This window comes from Argiope bruennichi, chromosome 7 (assembly GCF_947563725.1).
Source record: "Argiope bruennichi chromosome 7, qqArgBrue1.1, whole genome shotgun sequence".
In the NCBI taxonomy this organism is placed as follows: Eukaryota; Metazoa; Arthropoda; class Arachnida; order Araneae; family Araneidae; genus Argiope; species Argiope bruennichi.
Window position 1 is genome coordinate 37551924 of NC_079157.1, and position 25818 is coordinate 37577741.

The 25818-nt window shown below is 31.4% G+C and overlaps 1 protein-coding gene across 3 annotated transcripts in view; it reads left to right on the plus strand.

Moving 5' to 3' along the window:
* LOC129976558 (uncharacterized) overlaps positions 1-23557 on the plus strand; it is a 106281-nt gene extending 82724 nt beyond the window's left edge. For all 3 annotated transcript variants that reach the window (XM_056090187.1, XM_056090188.1, XM_056090186.1), the window contains exons 4-11: positions 3484-3750; positions 4907-5164; positions 6196-6368; positions 7934-8076; positions 12039-12184; positions 14436-14517; positions 18225-18538; positions 19870-23557. In XM_056090187.1, coding sequence (XP_055946162.1) covers positions 3484-3750; positions 4907-5164; positions 6196-6368; positions 7934-8076; positions 12039-12184; positions 14436-14517; positions 18225-18538; positions 19870-20099 — 1613 coding nt within the window. In that variant the 3' untranslated portion in view covers positions 20100-23557. The remainder of the gene's footprint in view (positions 1-3483; positions 3751-4906; positions 5165-6195; positions 6369-7933; positions 8077-12038; positions 12185-14435; positions 14518-18224; positions 18539-19869) is intronic.
* Positions 23558-25818: the final 2261 nt, after the last annotated feature.

Below are 25818 nucleotides of genomic sequence, written 5' to 3' on the forward strand. Positions count from 1 at the left end.
ATCTTCATATGAGCTAGAAGTCAGACTTCTGCCCTCGGGTGCTCAGGTGTCTTTACCCTCAGTAGCTATGCACCCCCTTTCCTTGGTAACGCGGACTCGACATCATCATCATCATCTGAGAGCAATATTTCTATAAGTCACGTGGTATCAGTCCAACAGAAATATGTTCTCACATGACTCATATTTCGCAATCATCAACATTTAGAAAAAAACAAAACAAAACAAACAAACAAACAAAAAAGACCGATGGTTTTTGACCATCTTAAAGTCATGTTTTGTAAAAAATCAGTTTAAACTGGTTTTGAACACTCACGAGACTATTAGATTACGCCTGCGATAATATTTAGAAAGAGTTGTTCTTTCTCCTTTCATCTCAAAATCGTTCGAACAGCAAAACTTTTTTTTGCCAGCTAGAAAAATTGAAAGTCAATATATATATATATATGTATACACCCACTCACACAAACTTTCGATATCTCTCCTCACTGTTTCGCGTTTATTGACATTTTCATTTTCTTTTTTCTTATCTGTGTTTCTTCTGGCGATAACTTCTTACAACCTTACCCTTTATTGGTCAGATAGAAGAATCGGGTATATGACGGACATTTGTGCCAAGTTGTAACTTTTTGATGGCAATAAGTCGCCAAATGTGATAGTGCTCTTTATTATTTTCTAAAAGCCCTAAAAGCGAAAAATTTATAAATCGCCAATATTCTTCCCGTACATTTTGAGGCTACAAAAACCCCAAACGAAAAGAACGTCTTGTTCTCACATGATAAAAGCTTAAGAAATGGGTCGCATGGCTGTGAGATGTGAGGACATCAAATGGTTAAGTTAAATAAATATTGTTTATTTTTAAAATCAACTGACTTCATTATAAATATGAATGCATAAGCATCGTATCATTTACATATTCAAACTAGTTTCTAAAAGCAGGTAATACATGTGTTAAATATTCGAAAAATGAAATGAAAACAAAAAAGAGATTAAATGAGACTACAAGATATTTTTTAATGCAATTTTTTAAGAGGAAACCAACACCAATTTTTTTCCCTAAATACTTTCCATTACTTTTGTTAATTCGCCTTTAGAGAAAAACCAGACTATAAATTACCAGAAACTTCTTTAAAAGACCATGCGTTTGTCTGCTTAGTCATGATGATTTATTTGATATTAACTAAGCAAAATACTTTGTAGTTTTAAAATCCTCAGTGATTTATTACATATTATTAAATATGAATAAGCGTTTTTATGATATTGCTTTTCTTCTATTCGAAATTTATTGAACCGTTTTACTCTGGGATTTACATAAAATACAGCTTTTTTCGAAAATAAAAACATTGTTAGTGTTGTGAATCGATAAAAAGTAGGTTGTATCTTAAATAAATCTCACAGCAGCATAATTTTTCTTATTATTTGATGCAATGTTTCATATATAACTTAAAAAATCTAGTTTTTCATTTATATTTCTTGCGAACGGTTGTAGAAATTCCACAAATTTTTTTACTGGTGTTACTCTAACTTTCCATACACAATTTGTTGTAAATGTAGCTTTGGAGCTTGCTTTCTTCTTTCATATAAATTATTTAAAAAATATCGTAATTATTTTGAGTTTTTAAAAGTGCAGCATAGTATCTTTTAAGTAAATCATACAATTTATTAGAAACATATATGATGTTTACTGAACATATGAATCGCAGAGTGTAATTTAATTGGATATCTCTTTTAAATTGATACCTCGTTTTAAAATTATACTAAGGTATTTTAGGATGGATTTTGAATCTCTTAACCCTGTTCAGGACGCCAAGAAAGTCGTCATCCCCTTCTTCAAAATTCCATATCGTCCCAAAAAGTGAAACGGGAGATATTTAACTTTCATCTTACGAAGAGTATTATAGATATTTTTAATATTTATCAAGCATGGCACTGAATTTGAAAAATATAATGAAAAAAATCTATTTGAAAATTCCGTATTTAAATCCTATTGATGAGAGAGAAATTAGACTCTCCCAATGATTGAATAAAAAAAACTGTTGGATCAAGAGTGATATTTGTCATATTAAATTTTTCTTTGGTGCATTAGTAGGAAGCTGTTTGTGTTCATTAGTGTACAGAGTTTGAACAACTCGACTTGAACAACAACAACTTTTATAAATCAAAAAAGCAGTCGCAGATCTAACTGTTATTGAAAATAGTTAATGATGAAATATAGTAAAAAATTTTCAACGTTCTTCATAAAGTGTTTTTTATTTTAGTGCAACCAAATTTAATATACAAACAGATAGAACTAAGCTGTATCGTTCAGTTCGTTTTACTTACCGCGATAAGGAGCGAATCTAGAAATTTGCAAAGTAGTTAGTGGATTATATTTGGAAAGACACAAGAATCTCCTCTGTTCATGTAAGTTGAAAATGCCATTTCAAATCTAACCCGCATTTGACAGCATCTTTGTTGAAGCCCCAATATTTGAGGTTTGTATTCTTCAGTGAGAAGAGTACTACAACTCCACTCATTTCGAGTACAAAAGGATTTGGATTTAGCCAATACAGTAAGACCAGATATGGGCAGAAACTGTACAGCAGCAAGTGCTAGACCATCGAGACAGACACTTGCTCTTTCAGTGAATCTTTTTTCTGCTCCTACGCGATCTTATTGCTTGCTACCTTAACACTGGCTTAAAATAAACCCCTCATAAGAATATTTCTGCTTTACACCTTTGATTTTCCAGGACTTGGCGCGGATTTCATATCTTTTATAATAGACACAAATAAAATTGATTGAGATCCATCAACAGGTGGATACCCTCTCATGTGTTGGCATCGAGAGTAATGAGATTGCGGACACACTGTCTAAAGCGGGGGCTAATAATGCCTTTGTGCCTATTGAAACTGCTACCTACGGAAAAATTTTCTCGAGAATTAAAAGCCAAAATAAAACTATTTGGCATTGTTGTTATTGGCACCAGTACATCATTGGAATAAGGGTAGTCGTCCAGGGGGCTTTTTGACTCTTAAATGTAGTCAGAATCAGACGAATCTTTCTCGCTTTTTCAGTGGGCTATGAGTGAACTATGAAATATTCTGATTCAATGAAATATTCTTGCAGTTCTGCCCAAAATGTTTTACGGAAGAGGCTTCAGCCTCATCACGTTCTAATTCGTCTGGGCTTTTCCAGGCAGGATCTTGTGGAGGTTTGATATGAGCGAGAATAGAACCTGGAACCTTCTGGTTTGTAGCCGAGTAACATGACCACAATTCAAAAGCTCGTGTAGCGTATCAGTTAACTGGCTTATAAGCTTTCACCACAATCTCATTGACAAGCCATTGTTAGTATTGGACTTCTACAGGGTGCATAATTCCATAGACTTGATATAGTTCTGCTGTTGATGTGCAACAATAACAACAAAATTGGTTGAATTTTCTTATCCCAATTATAGTCATATATTATTGATGCTTTGTCAGATAAGATTTCATTTCTCTTTAGCTCCCCGCTGTTCTCGTCTGTGGACATTCGAACGAGTGATCGGCTATGAGATCTCTGGATTCGATGATAGGACCATCCCCGGCGTGAGCACGAGACTGCAATGTGAGGAACTCTGCCTGAGGGAACGAGGCTTCGTGTGCCGTTCTGGCGAGTACGACTACGCCTTCCAGCAGTGCCGTCTCAGCAGCGAGGACAGAAGGTCGCAGCCCTCTTCCTTCAGGCCGGCATTCGGAGACGTTGATTACTTCGAGAATCAATGCGTCACAGGTAACACTTTCATCAATGCATCATCATGGTGCAGTAACATTTTCACAATCCATTATTTCAGGCGAAGTCACTTTTTTGTGAGAGTTGACAACTGTACTGGTTGAATCTGAAATTGATTATCAAGAGTTCAATCGAACCAATTACCCATCTGTTTTGAATGGGGTCGAGCGCTTAAAGGATTTTACATTTTTTAATCATATTTTTGTAAAACTACTTTTGATTGGTGAAGACATTTCTAAATAATATATTTTTTTATTGTAATCGGAAGTTATGGATATTTTTTCAAGATTTTGAAAATTTTCATTTTCATATAATTTATAAAAGATTGAATATAGAATATGCAACAGTTGATTTTGCCGTCCGATGGGATCGTTAATATCTAGAATTATTTGAGTTTGGCAGAAATAGTACATGAAATTTAAAGTCAACATTGGATTTCAAAAACCAGATACAAAGTTGACTTAATTATGTGTAGTGCACTATCTTAATGCCAAGTAATAGTAAGAAAATGAGAAATTCATTGCAAATATCGACATTAAAAGATGGTACAAAACAACGCATTACTTCATTTCACATCAAACAAATATTTTTTTTAGAACTACATGTGGGCCATTTGAGAAAGTCATTTTTAGCAATGGGGATAAAGATGATGTCTGAACCCCTCAGGACTTCCACTACACATCAACATATGAGCGTTAGAACTCACCATTAGACCTGCCTCCCTCCAAGCACACATATGTGGCTGATATTCAAAGGAATTGAATCTTAAATCTTTGATCGTCAGATCCAAAAGAAGAGGCCTTAACATTAAGCCGTCACAGGCCCTACAGTTTAACTTAGCATTTTAAAAATTGTTTCCCCGTTATTGATTATATGCACACCCAACATATGAACGTTGGGACTTACTATCAGACCTATCTCTCACCAGTCTCACACATGGAATTCGATGGAATTGAATTCTAAACCTTCAATCTTTCAAATCCAAAAATAGAGACGTTAACAACAGGCTTTAACTGGTCGTTCAGTTTATATTTGCATTTTTAAAAATCATTTCCCAGATATTGATTAAAGAGATGGAAAATTACTGCTAGATATTCACCATATTTAATTAAGCAGTTATGAATTATTGCTGTAAAAATGTTCATTTGTTTCTCAGATGGCGCCACCGGCTGCGATTATGAAGAGAAGGAGGACACCGATGTGGAACGAGTGGACGCCAGCCTGACCGCCTCATCGCAGGCCGAGTGCCAGCAACAATGTGACGGGGCCCAGAGTTTCCTCTGCCACGCCTACAGTTACAGGCCATCCACTTCCTCCTGCAAGTTGAGCAGCGACGACACCTATAATCTGGGATCGAACGCCGTGCGCAGGAGGATGGGTACCGAATACTATCAGAGGGCCAACTGCTTGGATCGTGAGTTGGGACGAGACTATTCGAAGAAGTTTATTTATTTATTTTATTAACCTGTTACAGGGTATCCTAGAAATATCTATACCTTTCGCATGATTATTAACAAATATTTATAACATATTTTAAAGTTACATAACTCAAATTAGTTATTGCAAATGCAGAATTTTGTTAGCTATCACAACTTTTTGAATATATATTTTTTATTTTTTGCATTAATATAATATTTTTTCGAAAACGAAATATTTGAATTAATCTCGATATTTATAAGTTTAGGGGGGGGGGAGAGTAGCGGTGGCATGGTGGTAATGTCTCGCCTTCGAGAGAGAATTCACCTGAATTTAGTATAGTATTCCGTCATGTCACGCATTCATGAGTATTTGGAATTGAAAACTGGAACTTTAAGTAAAAAAGAAATTCTTCCAAATTTATGGCATGACGTGGTCTGTCTTAATTTGATGTAGGAGAACAAATGGTCAAAGTAAAACTGAAATGTTAAATTTCATCCAAAGCTACCAGATAACAAAACATTGGATTTCTTTCTCCAGAAACGCATTGAACATAATTTTTATAACTTCATAATAGTTCCAAAAAACTTATCGTTGTGCGTCTAAATGCCAATAAACACGGATATCACCGTTTTCATTTCCACAAATCAGCATTACCAGCAGTACAAGAGCAATATTGTCCAACATTTTCAAATATTTCCACTAGTTGATACAAACTGATATTTGAAAGAATTAATCTGGCTTACGAAATTTGGTATTTGAAATTTCTTATGTAATTGACGTTGTCCAAAATCGATATCCATTTTTTGGGACATCCTGCTTAAAAAGCCCATGGTTACGTTGTCCATTCTATTATCCTACATGATCTCCTTACTTATATTTATTTTTAGTCAGTCAAAAATATAATTTCAAATCAGTTTACAGCGCTTTTGGGATACAAACCTGTCATCATTATTAATGGATTATCTGTAGCGAATCTTAAATTTTTGGTTGTATTGCTTGAAGAGGTAAGGTATTGTTTTCTTTCAGTGAAGCTGACATGCACTGACACTACTATGCAGCTGATCCTCAAGACAAGGGAGCCGTTCGATGGCCGCATCTACGCCCAGAGCAAGCCGTACGCTTGTCAGGCCTTTGGTGACAAACAGACAGTCACAAAGTTTGTCATGGATGTAAAAGGACAGTGTGGAGTTGAACTGGAAGTGAGTACACTCGGCACATGTTTGTAGGGTTTATTTTTTATTTATTTATTTATGCTTTGCATTTGGTGACAACTATCTCTGTAAATGAAATCACAGCTTTCCCATGTAATTATGAAGATTTCTATTTAAATATAATTCAAGGAAAACTTAAAGAAGAAAGAAGCCATAGAATGTTGCATTAGAAAATCGTTCATTTATCTTGAATTTAACGGTCTTCAAAATTTGCAAATGCTTCAAAGCATTGACGTTTTTCCTAGATTTATTTTATTATAAAAAAACAATTTAATTTTACATTATTTTCTTGTATTATATCTTATTTCCTATATCCTGCATTATTATAATTTAATTTTACTTTTAAGTTAATTTTATTTTACAAAAAGAAAACAACGGTAAGTTTACTTGGTTTGCCTTTCACAATATTGTTTATTGATAAGAATATGCTTTGAAAATATTTGAGTCATCATTTACTTCACTCAGAATCAAAATATGTGCTTTAGAAATTTTTATTATTATACCAACATACAAATAAATCGAATGAATTAAGGATCTTAACTTTCAAGTCAAAAAGACTATCGTTTCTTTTTGTTTCGTTAGTCTGTTCCAACTAATTCTTTGCTGACTCAGCTCTATCTAACAATACGATTGATTCCGGCGTGATCTGCTAATCTTTATAGCTTTTAGAGCAGGTCACAAAAGACTTTTGAAGAATCAACATAATTCGCTTCTTATTGGTCCTATCGCCAAAATTCCTGAAGATTCTAGTAACATTTTCTAGAATATAGATTCCATTTTGTCTCTAAATTGTTGCCAAGCTCGGACCCCATTGCTCCCGCATCTGATCAGCATCCAATAGAGTTTCCATTAAACTGTCTTTCCTATGATGGAACTAAATGTGTTATACAGATTAGTAACAATATAGAAAGATTCTTAAAGCGATAAGTTTCTCCAGTAAATCTATCGACAGAAATACTACCCATTATGGAGCAGTAATACCTTATCGACTTCAATAATAATACATTACTGGCGACTACATTGAAGTTTAACGTTTCAAGGTAATACTTAACTTGTATGAACTTTAACGATATGCTTACCACTATTAAATTTCTTCTTTGTAGTTCAGGTTCGGCACTTCATGCATTCCTAGAAGAATATGACTCTTAGCTGCATAATTAAACATTGATGCAATATGTTTTGCACGTTCTCTTCCACAGAAAAAATGAGCTTGCATAATTAATTTTCAGGTATACGAATATATAGCATCTTTATGCATATGAACAAACACAATCGTGAAAGACTGCTCATGAACTGTATAGAAAACTTCTGATTAATATCAACTTTTTCAAAACGTTTCACTTCGAGAAATGATTGACATTTCAATGCTCCTTTTTGGTGCAGACTTACAGAGATTCAGCTCCATGTTTATATTTCAACATAAAGTTTGTGAACCACACTATTAAAAAACACTACGTTTAGTAACCGAATATCCCCCCCCCCTTAGGTTAAATTGCTTATAATTGGCCTGTCTATATATTATGAAAAAACTCAAATTTTTGAAATTGTTTCAGCGTGATGACCATCTGACCAATACGGTTGTGATTCAGTACCACCCTCTGATTCAGCAGAAGGGAGATCGGGTCATCAAACTTTACTGCTCCCTGTTTGAGGAAACCAACAGGACCATTTCCAAGACATTCCAAGTATCACAAGGGTAAGAAAAGTTTTAAACAAAAATGAATGTATATCATGAAATTAATTTTTAATCCTTTATTTATTAATACCGTCTGTGATCTATCTTTGACTAATTGATCCACCGGCGTTAATGGTTGCTAAAAACTTCAATTAAAAATTTTGTGTAACTCAGTCTTAAAAGTTTCCTAAGTGAAAACTTTTTGAATTTCAAATTTTAATGAATTTATAACTCATATTATTATAGACGCTGCAAACCGTTGTGTTCATTGTGTTTGGAATTTCCTTATTGATATATCTTTATACCTCTAATTATACCACAGAAAAGATCAGTGGTGTTTAAAAATAGGCACACTTTAAAATCCTTCCATCATCGCTTGATTTTTAAGTTAAGTCTTAATTATTAGCAATAGAAAATTTCAAAAATTTTTAAAAGTTGATTTATTGTATATGGAATAATAATTAATTATTCTTCAGAATAATAATTATATATTAATTATTATTTTGAAACCTATTATATATGGAATAAATAAATTGAATCTTCATATCTAGATAATTAATAATGAAAAAGAAGTGAGAATGAAATATTGATAATGGTAATTAAAACGACATTTCATTTCAACAATGAAATATTTATATTGCTGCCAAATACGCTTAGAATATTTTTGAAAAATTACTTAAAATAAGAAGAAATGTTACGCCAAAAATCACATTCATTGAAAAGATAAATTCAAAAATTTGCGTTTGCGTAACAATAATTTTTGTGCTGTAATGATTTTAGAAATTAAATCGAAGAATTGCCAAAATTTCGCTTAATTTTTAAATAATTAAAATCTCAATATCAATTTCAAAAATTAGCTTCTGGGCGCACATTTATATATAGTATATATGTACTAATTTTGATACTTTAGTGCAGACGGTCTGGTCTAAAGTGCGCTAATATACAATTATACACAGACGCACGTACAAACACACAGACACAGAGAGAGACGTATAATTCATCTTAATTATTAGTAGAGACAGAAATATCCATAGTTTTTCAAAGAATTCATTTTTCAAATCGTTCTTACCTCCCAAATTATATAACATAAAATTGGAAATAAAGCGTTAGCAATAGATACGTGAATTTTGAACAACCATTCAGACATTTTATAAGAAAAATCACTTACCTTATTAAATTCCTTTTTATATGTATTACACTATCACAATAGAATGTAATTTATAATATATAAAAATAAATAAATAAATGGAAATTTAGAAAAAAGTTTCGATGTTTTTTTCGGTGAACAACGGATAAAAACTATGTTTCCCAAAGTTTGGTGATGAATTATTTAAGGCGAAATTATGTTAATCCCTGTTTCTAGAATATTTTGAAAGAAAAGGACTTGAAATCATCATTAACTACTTTGAAAGAGGAAATAAAATATACTCAAATGAAAATAACAGACTGCACTTAAAAATTTCTGGTAGACAGCATTTTTAAATACGTTTCTCAACAATTTACATTAAAATTTTTGAAAACATTTATTTTTCTTCCAATATTGTCTTAAAAAATAAGAAATTTAAATACAGAAAAGTTATTATGAAAAAATATGCAATCCAAACTCGATAGATTATATTCATAATAAAACATCAGCTTATCCATGATTTTAAGTGAAAATATTTCTTCAAATAAAATATATCTAAATAATTTATTTGAGGAATATGCATCTACCCGATGCCTTTACGGCCGTCGATTCAATAAAAAGACCCAACACTTGCTAAAAAACAGAACATAATAACTTTATTTTAAAAACAACAAGACATATGTACATGGGAACAGTTGCTAGGCAACGGCACTATTTAAACAAAACATATGTACATATAAACAGTTGCTAGGTAACGGCGCTATTTAAACAAAACATGTGTAAATAGAAACAGTTGCTAGGTAACGGCGCTATTTAAATAAAACATATGCACATAGAAACAGTTGCTAGGTAACGGCGCTATTTAAATAAAACATATGCACATAGAAACAGTTGCTAGGTAACGGCGCTATTTAAATAAAACATATGCAAATAGAAACAGTTGCTAGGTAACGGCGCTATTTAAAGACAGTAAAACATATGTACATAGAAACACTTACTAGGCAATGGCGCATTTGAAAACAACATTTTAGTTCCCAACACATTATATACTAATCTTTTTTTAATGGTCTATATATTATTGATTATTGAAACTCATGGTATGTATTCACTAATGGAATAGAATCCCACAGCACAGAGATAAGATGAAAATACACGCAATGAAAGATGGAAGAATCGCAACGTGAAATGAAAAATATGAAACGAAACAGAAATGATCATATTTTCCTCCCTTACGGTAGAAAAGATATTACTGATATCCTTAGTGTGAGCAGAAAATTGCATGCCCGTTCAATATTCAACTAACTAGCACAGTAAAAGGAACATTTCTCGATGACTATAAGTGAGCTAGAACAATATACTCTCCAGTAAAGCATATGCAATTATTAACATAGGTTATCATTAAAAAACATGAAACAGAAAAACATAATTTTTCTTTTTAACAAACCTCTGCCATTTAAGCTTGTAAAATTTCACCAGGTAGTAGCGAATATCCATCTGAAAAAATTAATAGAATTTTTTTGGTATGTAATTGGCATTTAAAACTGATGATCAAAGGGTTTGCAAAAATATTTACAAATTCGAAGATAAGTGAAACAGAAAGTATTTCATGCAGTGTGCTTTTTTCCGGGAATTTAAATTGATACGTTGGCTACTGCTTGACTCTCACTTGATTCGTATCAATCCTACTATTAAATCCTACTATTTAAATAGATAATATGAATCACAAGAGTAAAAAATGGCAGTGAATATGTTAATAAGCGGTTAGCAATGGTATAGGATTGCATGAATAAACTCTTATTAAGTTAAAATTCTGTCGAACTCCAAAAGATTTTAAATTTCAGAAGGATGTTACGGGTATTTGTATATTTTTATGGCTTTCGACGATAAATCGCCAAAAAATGCAAACTGCTACTAAGTGATTGGCAAAATAGCAGTAATCTGGAAATTTCCAAGTAAACCCATTTTTTGACGTAATCATACTGAAAATCTCCTTGTAAACTACGGAATGCAAATATTTACCATCATAGTGAAATACAGGCATTTTATGTACATTGGAGCTTGATAAGTTTGGTGTAATCTGAAAATCGCCAAGCAAGCTCGAAGACCATAAAAATACGCAAGTTTCATATTGTATAAATTTATGTGTGTTTAGTAGTAGAAAAGCATTGATGATTGTAAAGGGAAATTGTAGATGTTTTGTTTACAAGCTTCAATCAGTACAAAATCTCGAATGAAACCAAAATCAAATCATCAAAATAATTTTTTTGGTTGAAATTCACTTTAGTGTACCCCCGAGTTTGTCGCCAATATGGTAACCCAACGAAACGATCTTCTAGCAACCCTAATGCTGTTTTGTTTACTTTTTAGCATGCTCTAAATTTTTTGTCAACGCAACACATCGGTGAAGTCGATTTTGCAAAAGTTCTTTATTTCAAAATTCTAAATATAATCAGCGATAGTGACCCTAAAGATTAAAAAAGAAGTCATCTCAGGTAGAACAAAATTTGTCTGTAAAGAGCATAGTTTTAATGCAGAAAGTTGTAACCGTAACTGTTTTGTAGAATTGTTTATTTGACCCACCATCTTTATTGGCGACTTGGCATCCCTAGCGTAGCAAGGGGCACACTAAACTACGATTATAACATTTTTTGAGTATGAATAAACGTTATTTGCAGGCAAAATAGTGTCACTGTGAGCATTTTTTAAAAGCATGATATTTTTTTTACCTATAAAAACTTTGATAAAGTAATTAACAGTTTAAAGCGCTTTTTGAATATTTTTGACATACATTAAAAATGCGTTTGTAATTGCTACTGCGTTATTTTCGTTAAATTAATCAAATATTTGTGTTTTAAAGACTGGAGCCAGCCGTGACCGCCGTGGTAAACGCCACTGCACCAACTCCGAATATCCGTCTAAGGATTACGGACGCCAATGGTACAGACATTACTGGAACCAGAATAGGAGAGTCACTCTATTTCCGCATCGAAATCGACGAAGACAGTAAGTGCAATAAAATATTTTTTTCATTTTCATCCATTTCCGGAGAAATGTATCAATATTATGAAGAATTATTCAATTATCATGAAAATAAGGAATGATTTTAGGGAATTCGAATTTTAGTTTGAAAATAAATATTACACATTTTATATTCTAAATTATCGTTTGTCTTAAAGGATTTTAAATCATTACATTCTATGAATATTTATTTGCAAAGTGTGAGTATTGGTATACGTTTATGAGCTAAATTTGATGGCCAGCAGCTCTATTTTATTTTGAAATTTTTCGCTACTGGGCGACAGAAGAAAGGTCTTGGAAATATAACAGCATTTCCTTCTCTTGAGTCGTTTTCATAAGTTTAGTATAAATTTCTTCCACAGAACAGAATGCCGTCTCATACTTCCATATTGGTAACCATTCTGGTCACTGAACGGTTTGATTGGCAAGTTTCAGGAATTTTATTTAAATATCAAAATATTTATAGTAAAAAAATCAAACTAGGTATAGAATTTACAAGCATATTAGAAATTATATTGAGATGAAACCGTTTACAAAGATTTTCAATTTTGAAAAATTATTTGAAATAATAATATGCAGAAAGATAATATGTATAAAAATATGCACGAATTCTGTTTTCACTTATTATCATGACATAATAGATGACGATGCAGTTATGAAAATCAAACGGAGAATAATTTGGTTAATAATAACAAAGAGAAACTCTGATTGATATTTGTGAATGTAAACGTATGATGAGAGACTGTGGTGCTTCTTTTCCCCCTTAGTCTTTGTGAGTATGGCACTTGATGGTGAGAACTAGGGAATTCTGTTTTCACTTATTATCATGACATAATAGATGACGATGCAGTTATAAAAATCAAATGGAGAATAATTTGGTTAATAACAACAAAGAGAAACTCTGATTGATATTTGTGAATGTAAACGTATGATGAGAGACTGTGGTGCTTCTTTTCCCCCTTAGTCTTTGTGAGCATGGCACTTGATGGTGAGAGCTAGGGAGTCAAGAATATATCACTATTTTCACTGATAAATTTAATTATCCTATGGATTTTTTGCCTGGAGAGGGAGTTGCTGGCGACTCTTTTCAGCCAATTCTTGTTCATGGCTAATTTCTCCTATAGAAAATTATATAAAAGTATTTTTGTAAATCATTGACAAAAATTTAAGAACGTGGTGCAGTTTCTGGGGAAATAAGCTAAATTGTGACGACTATTGAAAACTCGTCAAAAGTTTGTTTTGATTGGTCTTAAGAAATCGTAACAAACGCTTTTAGGGTTGCATTCAAAAGATATTATTGAAAAATTTATCTTTAGAAATCGCATCCTATTCTTAAACCAAGCCATTCATTTATCTCCAGAAGTGGCTCTTGTGTTATCTTCGCAAAAGGATTAAAGATAGCCTACGTTGTGTGCAATGGAAATGCATAGAAAATTATGGTGAATGAAAATGTGAAACATGTGTGAGAGATACTTTAATTTTTGAAATATTTTTTGGAATACTCATAAATAAATATAATGTTTGTAACAAGAATTAATGTAGACACACTAGAATGTTCGGGGTTAAAATTTAGGACTTCAGAGGACACTTCAAATTTAAGTGAGGTTTATCGCATAAAAGATGTGGTTATAAACAAAACTAAGAATCTAAATAGGATCAATTTATTATTAAATGTGTTCACAAAGATATAGGACATCTTAGAATCTCATATATAAAATTATGTATCCTTCCATGACCTGATGTTTCGACTATAATTTTTAGAGTAATTTGCATATATTGTCACGTAGATACTTTAGTGTGGAACGCAATGACACACACAAGAAGTAAACCAATTTATTAACTCAACTCTGAACTGAGAACACAGTGACTGGCAGATCTATTGCTTTTATACTAGCAGGGAAAGTTCCAGAATACTTTTCTGGAGACAGTAAGAAAAGTCCAGAATACTTATCTGGTAAACTAAAGAAATGTCCAGAATCTTCTGGAACATGAAATAAAGTGAAACATAAAATCAAGGAATTAAATATTTACACAAACTGTGAATCGCATTGTCTCTAGCGGGATTCGAACTCACAATCATTTGATTATGAGGTCAGTGCTATGACCATTCGGCCATGGAGAGTCGATTGCCTCTTTTCAATGCTGCAATATTAAGAAGAAAGTTCCAAGATAAAAATATCCAGATTAAAATTATGATAACGTATTTTATTTTAAGATAAATTCTTCTTCTTTTCAGGTGTATTTGGTATCTTTGCACGCGATATGACTGCCAAAAATGGCAGAGGTGACCAAATGATTCAACTCATTGACACAGAAGGGTAAGTAACAAATAATTTTGGTTTAGTAACAGGTTCTGCCGTTATCATTTTGATTAGAATAGATTTGAATCTGGAATGAAATTTTGATTATTATAAGAGTATTCTAATTAGAAAAATAATTATTCCATTGCATTAAAATATATTACGGGCGAATCCAAAATTCCATCCGTGGGTCTTACAGACTAATAAAAAACTATATTTTATTCTACACGAAAACATAGCATAAGTACGCAAAGAACGGCATTTGCAATAAACAGCAGATTCCTATTAAACAATCAAATAGTGCAAAGCGGAGAGAGATAATTAAGTTACTTTCTCTCGACCCCTTGGTCGAACTCAGTTCATTTCATTATCGATTCCGTCTTTTGAGTTTTTATAGCCTCTGTGATAAGTTCTAAAGTAAAAGTTGGAGCTCGGGACCTAATGGAGTTATCACCAATATTCTCGATTATTCAATATCCTTCAATTGTGTTCATTTTTTGAGGCCAAAGGCCGTTAAGGTGTACGTACACACTTGAAGACTTTTTTTAAAATTTTAACTTTAAAAATCCAGTTTTTTCACTGTAGGTTATTAATATATGTTTAAACTCATTTCAGTGAGAAAAAACCATATTACACCAATTATTAATTAATTAAATAATATCTAATGAGCTAATTAGCCTATTTTTTGAAACAAGATATCTTAAATTCTAATTTGTACAGACACACAATTCTAGTTGGAAATGATGCCTAATATTAGTCTTCATGTTGTCTGCCTCAAACAAGTTATAAAAATGTATAGTTTTTTTTAAACAATTTTTTCATCAACGATGAATAGAAAAAGCGAGATTTTTTTTTGTCATTTTAACTTTTAAACCGCTTTAAAAATTTATTTCTATAAATATAACTTTGATTGAGGCACAAAACATCCGCTATTTCATGCAGATTATTTTGATATATAAATAACTGTATTTGGTTCATTTCTTGTTGAGTTATGATTGTTTGAATGAAGCAACATAGTGGAAAAATATCATTCTTCATAAAATGAGTTTTAAAAAAGCTGTAACTAGAGTTTTTAATGAAAGCACCTCAAGAAAAATAAATATAACTCGAGAAATATTTTGAATATTAACAACATCTTGGCATCGTTTGAAAGCTAAAGGATCAGAGAACATTATTAAGCAATAAAAAAAAAATATTCGATATTTTGAACGATTTTCGAAGTTTCAATTGTGTACATACACCTTAATTTGGCCTTCATTCAACAACGATTGCTATATTTATAAAACTATTATCCTTACTAAGTGACATATTGCATAGGGAAGCAAATTTACTAATTATAAGCATAATTATTACTAAGTAAAAATGTGATCAAAATGTATATTGAGTAGTTTTAACAATTAATCGAACCACTTCAATCGAAAACATATTAATAAGAAGCAACAGAATATTTTATGCAACATCTGTATAACAATCTATTTTATTCTTTTAGCTCCTAACGGAATAGAATTATTTTATTAGAAGATTGATAACTGTAATTCCGAAATGATTTTACTTCGGACAATCCTTTTGTTAGTGTGAAGCGTAAACTTGTAGAGGAATTGCCTGCTCGAATGCCAACACACAAATAGACAAGACGAGCAAGATGCATTGAAATCTTGGCCTTGACATTTTTGATGATAAAAATAATCTCCCTTTTTCATTTTCTTTTAATGGGGCATATAAAATTATCGTTGCTTTTCTTGATTGCACAATAATTTATTCGAAAATGAAGATTGTGTGCTGGGTGAAATGACTTAAAGACACAGGTTGTCTTTTATGGGGTTTATTGGTAACATCAACAACAAAAGGTACATGAGTGCGCCATTGTGTAGTTGGCCTAGATAACTACACATAAATTTCTCGGGAGAGAGAGAGCCGAGATCACACTCCCCCTAGTACAGGAATCAAGTTCGCTTCTGCTGGAAAAAAAGTATACTAAACAACAACAGGGAGACCACGTGATAGATGATTGGTAGCTAGCTCCGCCCAGGAAGATCACGCGGTTAATTGAATTCTTAACAGTGCAAACATAAAGCATATCTATGTATGCTATAATTATTATATTTTGATTTAACAAATTATAGAGAAACTAGAGTTATCCAATTTTCTATAGCTATTCTATGTGACACCTCTAATGCGGTATTCCAGTTCCTGCCACACTCGTAATAGAATATTCCTTGTTCATGAAACCAACATGTCTGCTTCAATTGCTGCAAGTCTTGGAGAAATGCAGGAACAAATGAAATATAATTCAAAATAATCATTCAACAATTATTATCAGTTGTGAGTCATTAATTCACAAGGTTAGGACAGATCAAACCAAATACCACAGTGTATAAACTGAATTACGCCATTTAGTACAAATTTTCGATCTATCTTTTATAGGTAATTAATGGTTAGTTATATTTATTGATGAAGGAGCCAGACATCTAAAAGCAAAAATAGAAATTGAATTGAAATATTCTGAATTCTTTTGAAAATAATATATCGACTCATTTTTGAGCTATTCAAAAACCTAGCGAAGATATATAAAGTCCGTATATCAATGATACTATTTACATATATTTCATTTAATTATATGTTGAATACTCGTGAGTCGTGAGGTTTTTTCTCTAAATGAGAAATATAGATTTTCTAATTTAGGAATACTAAGATTTTAATATGGCCTATTTCTCATTTAAGAGAAAGTTTGGTTATTAGATAATTGCTGTTTTTTGTAAGGAAAAAGTTTAACAATACACTTATAATTCAGAAATTAAATATCTCTAATACATATGCTCTTTGAGCTCTGTTACAAAGCGTATTATTTATTAAAATAACATCACATTTTGACGCAGAACTTAGGAAAAAACTGGAGAATAACCTTGGAATTATAAGCTCGGATCAAATGATGGTGGGCATGGTTTCCAAATAAACATATGAAACTGTTATGAAGATCATTGATCTGAAAATTCTTTTAATATTTCATATGCCCAGCTAACAGAGTTATACCAATTTATAGATCTCAGTATATTTCCATAATTTCAAACTGAGAGTACAGCCTCAGATGGTATCTTGTAAAGATGAGGAATATTAAAAAAATTAATAAATAAATACATAAAATAAAAATTCCAAATACAGAGTAATAAAAACATTACTGGAGATATTTGCCGGCGTCATTGCATAGGGGTAGCGCATCTTCCCCGTGATCTGGGCGTCCCGGGATCGAACCCCGGTTCGGGCGTGGTTGTTCTTCATCTGTGTTCTATCTGTGAGGTGTGTGAATGTTTTCCCCCTGTAAAAAGGGGTTGTGCAAGCGAAAGTGTGAGTGTCATCTTCATATGAGCTAGAAGTCAGACTTCTGTCCTCGGGTGCTCAGGAGTCTTTACCCTCAGAATCTACTGCACCCACTTTCCGTGGTAACGCGGACACGACATCATCACTGGAGATATTTAGCAAACATAAATAGATATAATTCCTTTTTATATTGCTTGGCACTTATTCAATCATGTCAGTCACATTAGAGTGACTTTATCATGTGTCTCATTATTTGAAACATATTTAACTAATGTCTATTCAATATGATTATTTTTTAACAATTCGGGATGCATATAGAATACTTTTCCAATTTGGATAAAATATTCAAAATTTGGTACTATCCTTGATGTCTATTCACTGTATTTCAATACCAGTTTTACTTTTTCTAGCTGTGCGAGTGACCCTCGTATCTTCCCTCCCTTCGACAAGATCCCGGGCAGCAAGTCTCTGCAGTCCCGCTTCCAGGCCTTTAAGTTCTCCGAGGACCCGGTCGTCCGCTTCCAGGTGAATGTCCACTTCTGCCTCGAAGAATGCAATCCGGTGGTCTGTCCTGGAGGAACCCAGTCCTGGGGCAAGAGGAGGAAGAGGGAAGACAGCGGCGACAACGAAATCCCTATTGTTCCCGATTACCCACTTGTTGCTGCCATTGTCGTGGAAGGTTCCTCTTTTGGCAACAACACCGGACCTTCTGATAGATACATAGGTAAGTTGGTCATCTAATTTTTGATTGACTGAATGAGACTTTGAGATCTTTAGCCACAAAAGCTGTCATCCTCTATTTCCGCATGAAACCCCGTTTCTGTGGTCCGTGTGTGCCTTGAGGCAGGCACATTTTGCCCTCTTTCCCCTCATTTGTGGTTATCCGGAATCCGACCAATGGTGCTGTTCCCATGGCCTGTAGTCTGGATAAAACCACTTCTCGATGGTACGGATGATCAGACGAGATTTACAGATTCTCGACTCTTTGATGCCTGTTCGTTTTACAGACAGTTTGCGGGAAGCCCTCGACGTCCACAAGCATAGTAACATACGACGGAAGAGAGTGTCCTCGGATGGGTCAAATGGAATATTAAAGACAGTATCCGTAAGGCAACGGGCCATGGCAACAGGGCTTAAGAGTGATAACAAGCAAATGCTATACAATTTCAATCCGAAATTTTCATATTCCAAGAGGAGCTAATGTATAGCTTCACTCTATAAGTTTGTTTCCTTAACCTTGGGCAATCAAAGAAAGCTTATTTAATTAATTGATGTAATGTCAGCTTCAAATGAAACGACACTTTGTCTTCAAATAACGATCTAAACTGTTGCCGAAATAATTAGGTCATGACAGGAGAAAAAAATGGCATTCTGGAGTACATCGTTCTTTTTTACCCATTTAATTCTTGAAACAAATGATTTTTATAACTTCGAACAGCAAAATCTTCTTTAAAAAACAGAACAAAAAAAACTCAGGAAAATCTTTTAAGTGTTAATTTAAAAAAAAAACACAGTTTTGTTTACGAAAATACTGGACAGTTAGTTACTTATTTCTGTGATGGATTCAATCCCGTTTTTTATTCATTATGTTCATTGCATTTAGCTGTATTAATTTTCTTTTTACAAATTTATTTATATTTGAAATCTCTAATTTGTATTCCTTCAAATTCATTCATCAATTGCCTTGATGCAAAATGCTTGTTTCTTCTTTTTGAGTGTTCCTGTGCCCAGTCATAAGAAGCAATTTTGTAATAGCTGACTCATCTAAATCTTGCTATTTTGAAAATGCAGTAGAAATCACTGGATGTACAAATTGCAATTTTTTTTGGCGGGGGTTGAGGGCTAAAAACGAGGAAATTCATCAAAATCTTTCGTTTGCTATGGAAGTGTAAGCGTATTGACTTCCACAGAAATGAAACTAAAATTTATAAAAAGCTTTCAAAATCGAATTCAGATTTATTTTCTTATTTTATTTGAATTGAGATTTTTTTTTGTATTTCTACACAAGTTTACAATTTTTGAGTATATTTTTAAGTAATGATGTACTCTTCTCAGATGAACGTGAAATGGAAGATTCTGACGAACTAGTATGCACGACAAAGACGGTCGTCGTTGTCTCGTCCCTGGGTGCCCTCTTCCTCCAGATTGGCCTGCTGGCTGCATGTGGGACCTGCCTCCTGCTGACCAGGAAAGACCAACGTCCGAAATATTCCGAGGACGCTGCCTCCACCATAACGGAAACACTACCCCCTTTTGGATCTGTGCACCACTCTCGTCTGCGGTGACAAGATAATTCTTGAATTAGAACAAACCCGTGCCTTTATAAACTTTAAGTTTCGAAATGAGGTGAAAGACTGCTGCTTTTGGATTAATCGATTCCAATGGCGTGACATTGGCGATGAGGTGAAACTTGTTGTAGATTTTGATGACGCTTTGGACAGTTTCTCTGAAACACTGAATTTTTGAGAATGGATAGTAAATGTAGAAAAATTGATGGCTCTGCTCAAAATAATAGAAAATATACGCGAAACAAAGGAAGGGCTCTTGTTAGATTCCATTAGTTCCATTAGTGGATCGAAGAAAATCCACATCTAACACACACCTTGATCTAAGCATTTTTCTTATGTTCAGAACAAGGCAGCATTTGAATGTCTCATATTGCCACCAAGGATACAATTTCTAGGTATTTTTTTTAAATTAATAAAAACCCTGTATGGAGAAACAAATGAAGAATAATCCTATTCTGTCAAATGTCTATTACAGTAATTTAAAATAATTTTTAAAAATCATCGAATTTCATCATTATTGAAATATTTAATTATTGAAAGAGTTGAGACAAGAGTTTATTGAAATAATATCTTTCAATAATTATGGAGACTTGGATAATGTGAGACTTTCGAAATTGAATTCTTGTCAATAATACGGAGTATATTTAACACTTGAAAGGAACTAAACTGATAAAATGATAATTAACGCAAAAAAATTAATTACCGTTTATATATTTTTTTAACTTACAATTTATTTCGCTATTTGCTGTAAACTTTTTACACTTCATATCACGCCATCAGGCTAGAGCTTACAGTTCCAATAGAAGAAAAACTTCCGCCCATGAGATGAGCAGCAAGCCGCGCGTGCAACCGATCACTGCCGAAACGAAATGTTTTCTAAAAACTGCCGACTCAGTTTATGGTGCTTTTTGAAAAACTGTGCGTGTCATGTTTTCTATGGATTTTGACATTTTCATCATATTTCTAAGATTGTAATGTATTGGTTATCTTAATATGTATCAATTGTATTAAATGCCATTTGTGTATTGTTTATAAGTAATTTATAGTAGGTATATGTGATAGTTAAATAGTCAGAACGCAGTGAAATGATGATGGTTTGAATAGTTAAATTAATTATAATATATCCACCTAAAATAATAAAGATATCTAATAATATGTGCCGATAACGATATAACTTTGAATAATAAATGTATTTCATTTCATCGGAAATCAGATTATTTCGCTTATAAAAAAAGAAAGTGCGTGAATATAAAGAAATGACAATGCTAAAAAGAAATGTGACATACATATGAATGGAGAGAATTTGCTATATGATGTAAAGCATATTTAACGTTAGAGTTTTGTCTAGTCATTGTGTAAAAAAAAGCCTTCTTTTCTTTTATTCGGATAAAATTAATATAAATGTTTCTGGTAATGGTTAGATGCTAAGGTTTATATCTGCCTAAGTTTTAAAATAAATTTTTTTGTTCAAATGCAGTTGCAATTTCATATTGTTTTGCTGAAAAAGTTAATAATATTTCAAAATTATGTAAATTAATATGCCTTATATTTCTATAAAAAAATCTCAAATGAGTATTAATAATTTTAAAATTGTATCACTTGAGTTTTTTTTTTCATTTGTTAAATCTAAAACAAGGAAATTCTATTTCCCATAATTACAGAGTGATTCAAAATTCAACTTACTAACGGGTAGAGATAAAGGAAAACCGAAATGAACGAGATTCACATAGGAATACATAAGCGGATTCCATGTGCCAGAAAGATTGTTTAGAGAATACATGAAGATGCAGATATAACGAGTCAATAAAAGGTGAACATTCTTTATTTAGTGATAATTTACATAAGCATATACAGTATTCGTACATGTATTGTATTAGTCTATAAATTAGACACATGTTTCTTGTTTTCTGTGGGCACACACAGTTTGAAATTTACTTAACAAAAATTCAAATCCAATAGCAAACGCTGATGAGCTTTAATACTGATAATACTGAAACTTGGGTTAACGTTGGACAATGTTAGCATTAACTAATCGTTGGATTTCTTTACATACAACATGCGAGTTCCTTTACATACATTATGAGTGCGAAAACTGATGTATAAAATAAAATATTTATACCATCATACATATTTTTAATTTCTAGTCATAATTCGTATGAACTAATAATTATTCTTAAATATGAACAATTTCAAGTCATGCAAGCTTATTTAGCACTTCAACTTTAATTAAATAAGAATATACTGTTCATTTTGATATATCAACATCTTTTTCATTTAGTCTTATAATGCAGTTGTCTCAAAAAATTTGATTTAACCTTAATATAAAATGTGCTCCTCTAATCGGCGTGACAACTTCACACCTGGGAGGCTTGTAAGCAATCACATTAAAAAAATATAATAAAAACTTTGTCCTAATTTATGAGCAGCAAATCAAAATGAAACTGAAAACAATTTTTAAAATGAAAGAAATATTCTATTATTTGTTGAAATTCTATATTTTCATCTATTACGAACTTTTATTAAAAATATGGGAATCAGAGCTTAGAAAAAACATTTTGTTTAGTCGAATTATAGGAATATAATGCAAATTGGAAACATATGTCAACTGGATTCAACAATCAACTTTTATTTAAATGTTCTTATGAATTAGTTTAAATGTTGAACAACAAGCTATATTGATACAATTTCATAATCGTAAAAATTGCGATTTCAATTTATATAATCGTAATTTAAAATTCTGATAAAATGGAATGACGCAATATGATAAATAAATTTTTAAAAGAAATAAATGTTGGAAGTATATGAAAGCATTTAACTTGTTTACCATTATCAAATCGATTAAATGAGCAAAATTTTTCTAGAAAATAATAATACGAATCGAAAGATGATTTTTTTTCTGTGTTATATAATTTATGATTAATTATTTAATAAACAGAATGTGAGCTTAGAATCTTGAAACAACAGTCCAAAAATTTCAATTTATTTAACAAACGATAAATTTCTCCTTATGAATTAAGTGGTAACGATTTTAACGATAAATTTTTTCTTATTGTTAGAATTTATTCATTTTTTTTTTTTTGAAAAATAATTTTGTTTTTCTTTCCTCGATTTTAAATTGTTTGGCATTGTTATAGAAAGTTGGAATAGAAAATTTTTATGCTTTATTTAACAGTATGTTATTTTATCACATTGTAATGAAACGATATATTTATAATAAATTTACTAATTTCATATTTACATCCATTTTTATTGAAGTTAAGATAAAAATAAAATCGTACTTTTTGTTGGTAAAACTATTGAGATTTTAAAATGTGACACGCTATGCTTTAATTCATGTAAATGTTGAGAGGTGATATGATATCGAGAAGTTTATTGTTATTTTTGAGAATGATTTATGCTTTGAAACTATCTACATTAGATATCACCAAAGTTGAATTTTATAGATTTTAAATTAAGAAACATTTGCTATATGTTTTTGTAGTTAAGTTGTTACTAATTGTTATGATACTCAGACTTTTTACAATAAAATTTTCTTTAACCCATTGTTTAGAGTTGTTTTTAAATAGTTCCAAACACTTTACTCAACTTATTATTTGCTCGAAATAAAATTTAGCAAACATTTTTTCGTGTTTTTTTTCCTTAATGTAGAGATCTGGCATATGACAATTCCCTATTTTAATATTTTCAAAACAATAATGTCAGGTAATCGATTAATTTGATTTACATTTTTCATTCTATACCGGAGGCGCCACCTATTAGTAAATTTAAGAAAGATTTGATTTCAAGATTTCATAATATTCATTATAATGAATTACGACTTATAAAGTAAAAAAGTGAAAAAACGTTGAAATAAAAAAAAAATCTCAACTTTTATTATATTAGTAAAATTACGCTAAAAAAATTGTTATTGTAAAATTATAATTTGATTTGTTTTATAAAAACAAAAAATTCACGAAATAAATTAAAATTTTACTTATTGCCTATTATGAAATTTTGAGCAGGTATGTGTTTTCAATAGAAAAGTGCAACGATTTTATTATTTTTAGAATTTAATAATTAATTCAGTTAATACATTAATTTTAAATGAATTTTGATGCCACATAAAAAATCATTTCTAATTGTGAATTTTAAGAAATAATTGATAATAAGATTTCATAATATTTTTAACAATGAATTGTGAAATATATTTAAATCTGAAACGAAGTATGTAAAAATAATGTTTAAAAAACACACTTTTCTTAAAAACAAAAAACACACAGGTGCTTAAAAGTCGATTTTTTTTTAAATTTAAAGGTCAAAATAAAATTCTAAAAGAGGAGACCTGTAAGAAAATCATATCCAAGGTATTCAATTTATACAATATTCCATAACACAAGATTATGTAATATATACAACAGTAAAGTGTGAAATATGTTAAAAATTAAAATGAAGAAAACAAGCAATAATTTTAAAATACATCTTTTAGCTCAAGCTTAAAAGTAGAAAAAAAGTTTGAAGATGAAAATAAAATTGTAAAAACATCAGGCTCTGAAAAAATATTAATGAATAATTTCATAAGAATGAATTATAATAATATTATTCATTCAATAAAATTTTAAAAAAATTTATAAATGAAATTAAACTTCTAATTTACTGAGAATATCACTTTCAATATATCCTGTTTTTGGTTTTTTATTTTGATAAAAACTTATTTTCGAATCATAAGCAAACTCATAAAAGAGTACTTCCCAATGCTTTTAAAATTTATTATTAAAGTAAATTTTAAAAGATTAAAGAATTTAATTTTGTTAACGTTCGTTAAAGCTCCGTTCCCGATCGCAATCTTTTGGGTTTTTGTAAATATATTTCAACGACTTCATAGTTTCTTTTATTATTGCAATTCTATGAATGAAATATTTTATCTCACACTTATCATCGCATTTTGAAAACACGTGCAAGAAATCTTTTGATAGCCTGGAATACTAGTTCATTATATAAGTACTACATTTTTTTTTATCTCACTCTTCATTTGCCATCATGTTTCAGAAAAAACTTTTTTTTCGGAAAAGAATTGCTACGTGACTCTAAATTTCTTCAAAATGGTTCTTTCAACACTTCAGTATCCGATAGCTGTCAGTTGCTTATCACTTCGAATGTCAAGAGAAAGAAAGAGAGAGAGATCACTCACAAATATTTATTTCTGCACTCTTATCTAATTGCACTTCACACGGGCTGGACGGTTGGAGTGTTTGTAGAGATGAAGTGAAATGAAAACAAACGGAGGTGCTATTTTAATGCTAATTAAAAATTTTATGGATATTCTTTATAAAATATTTTCGTTTTTTTCTACATTATTCTACATTTCTACATTACATTCTCTACGCAGGATGATTCAAAATTGTATTGATAAAATGAAAATTGCACTTTACGCAGGCTGGACAGTTGGAGTGTTTGTAAGGATGAAGTGAAATGAAAACAATTAAAAGGAAGCACTATTTTGATTCCAATTAAAAAATATTATGAGTATTCTTTATATTTTCATGTTCTCATAAAGCAGTTTCAGTAGAAATTTCTACATTATTCTACATTTCTACATTACATTCTCTATGCAGGATGATTCAAAATAGTATCGATAAAAGGAAAATTGCACTTTACACAGGTTAGATGGTTGGAATGATTTTAGAGATGAAGTGAAATGAAAACAATTAAAAGAAAGAACTATTTTGATTCTAATTAA